General features: G+C 48.2%; 1 protein-coding gene across 1 annotated transcript; it reads left to right on the plus strand.

The window, feature by feature from the left end:
- Positions 1-408: 408 nt before the first annotated feature.
- On the plus strand, positions 409-810 carry LOC124232511 (late histone H2B.L4-like). The gene has a single exon (XM_046649473.1). The coding sequence runs from the start codon at positions 409-411 to the stop codon at positions 808-810; it is 402 nt and encodes a 133-aa protein (XP_046505429.1).
- The last annotated feature ends 765 nt before the right edge of the window (positions 811-1,575 follow it).

Below are 1,575 nucleotides of genomic sequence, written 5' to 3' on the forward strand. Positions count from 1 at the left end.
TAACTTCTTATAAAGATTCAAATGAAACTCTTAACCATTGTGATAAAATATGGGGCTTCAAAGAGAATTATAATATATTTCAAAGGATTGAGATCCCACAATATGTTCCCTCTTCACAGAGTATGAAGTTAGAAATCAATTTACAAAGGAAACAATTAGAAAATTATCAACTTCATTAAAAAAAGCAATATATTTTTAGAAAAATTATACACGTAAAATGCCATTGGTCCAAGAAGAAAAACACAACGAAAATGTTAACACCTTAAGGCAGGCTCCCTGGATTGCATGTTATCCAATCAGATAGGGAGCTTGCCCGTGACGTCAGAGAGGCGGCTCTATAAAAGGGCCACCGTCCCTCAGGAGCCGCCGTTCTCCTTCCTTGGAGACTGCCCTGGCACCGCCTGTGACATGGCTGAGCCTGTCGCTGAGCCTTCCTCTGAGGAAAGCCTGGGCACCACGGAGCCCGCGGAAGCCGACCCGAAGAGCCCGAAGCAGAAGCAGCCAAGGCCCCGCCGCCACCGCCGCCGCTGCCTCGACAGTTTCGCCACCTATTTCCCCAGGGTTCTGAGGCGGGTTCACGAGGGCCTGAGCCTGTCTCAGGAGGCCGTGAGCGTCCTGGATTCCTTCGTGAAGGACATCTTCGAGCGCATCGCCGGCGAGGCCGCGCTCCTGGCCCGCTCCACCAAGCGCTCCACCATCTCGTCCAGAGAGATCCAGACCGCCGTGCGCCTGCTGCTGCCGGGGGACCTTGGCAAGCACGCCGTGTCTGAGGCCAGCAAGGCCGTCCTTAGGTACACCAACCGCCGCTGAGCTGCCTCAGGAGCACCTGAGCATCGTAACCCAAAGGCTCTTTTCAGAGCCACTTGGCTTGGCAGGAAAAGAGCTGTAGCTCGAAAAGGGCTAGTAGTTGGGTCTTGTGGCGTTCTGCCGATAGTTAAAGCATTTTTTTAAACCCGTAACTAAATATCATCAACTCTAGTATATCTGTGGTAGCATTTGTTCGAGGGAAAACGGGCCGTTGTCCATAACCATATTGTATTAAATAGCTTTTCTAAACGTCATTTTTGTTACTTTTTTTAGGTTTAACTTTATAGGGATTTGTGAGGTGAAAATTGTCCCCATCATAATTTTTTAAAACATTTCCACTCTCTGGGGCCAGCCCTGATGGGCTAGCGTAAGAGCTAAATTTCGGCGCTCTTACCGCTTCGAGGCCCGGGTTCGGTTCCCGGGTGGGGAACCACCCCACGCCCTCTGTCAGTTGCCGTGCTGTGTCTCTGGCACACATGGAAGAACTAGAAGGACTTGCAGGCAGAACATTCAACTATGTAGTGGGGCTTTGGGGAGGAAAAGGAAAAAACGTTTTCACTCTAATTCTTCCATGATTGGACAGTGGGATTATCCCGGGGTTCTTCATGTTGATATGGCAACACGTAATGTGAAAAAGATGAGAAAAGAATCAGTACATCCCTAATACACTTTTCTACATGCCCCATGTTAGAAATTCACGTAATTACATAAATTAGGACCCAAACAGCACGGAAATAGCTAAATAAGAACTTCAAAAAACAATTCACT

The sequence above is a fragment of the Equus quagga genome, unplaced genomic scaffold (genome assembly GCF_021613505.1).
Source record: "Equus quagga isolate Etosha38 unplaced genomic scaffold, UCLA_HA_Equagga_1.0 HiC_scaffold_687_RagTag, whole genome shotgun sequence".
Classification (NCBI taxonomy): Eukaryota; Metazoa; Chordata; class Mammalia; order Perissodactyla; family Equidae; genus Equus; species Equus quagga.

What these genes read in the sequence shown, in the direction of transcription:
- LOC124232511 (XM_046649473.1), top strand. Translation starts at nt 409, where the DNA reads ATGGCTGAGCCTGTCGCTGAGCCTTCCTCTGAGGAAAGCCTGGGCACC.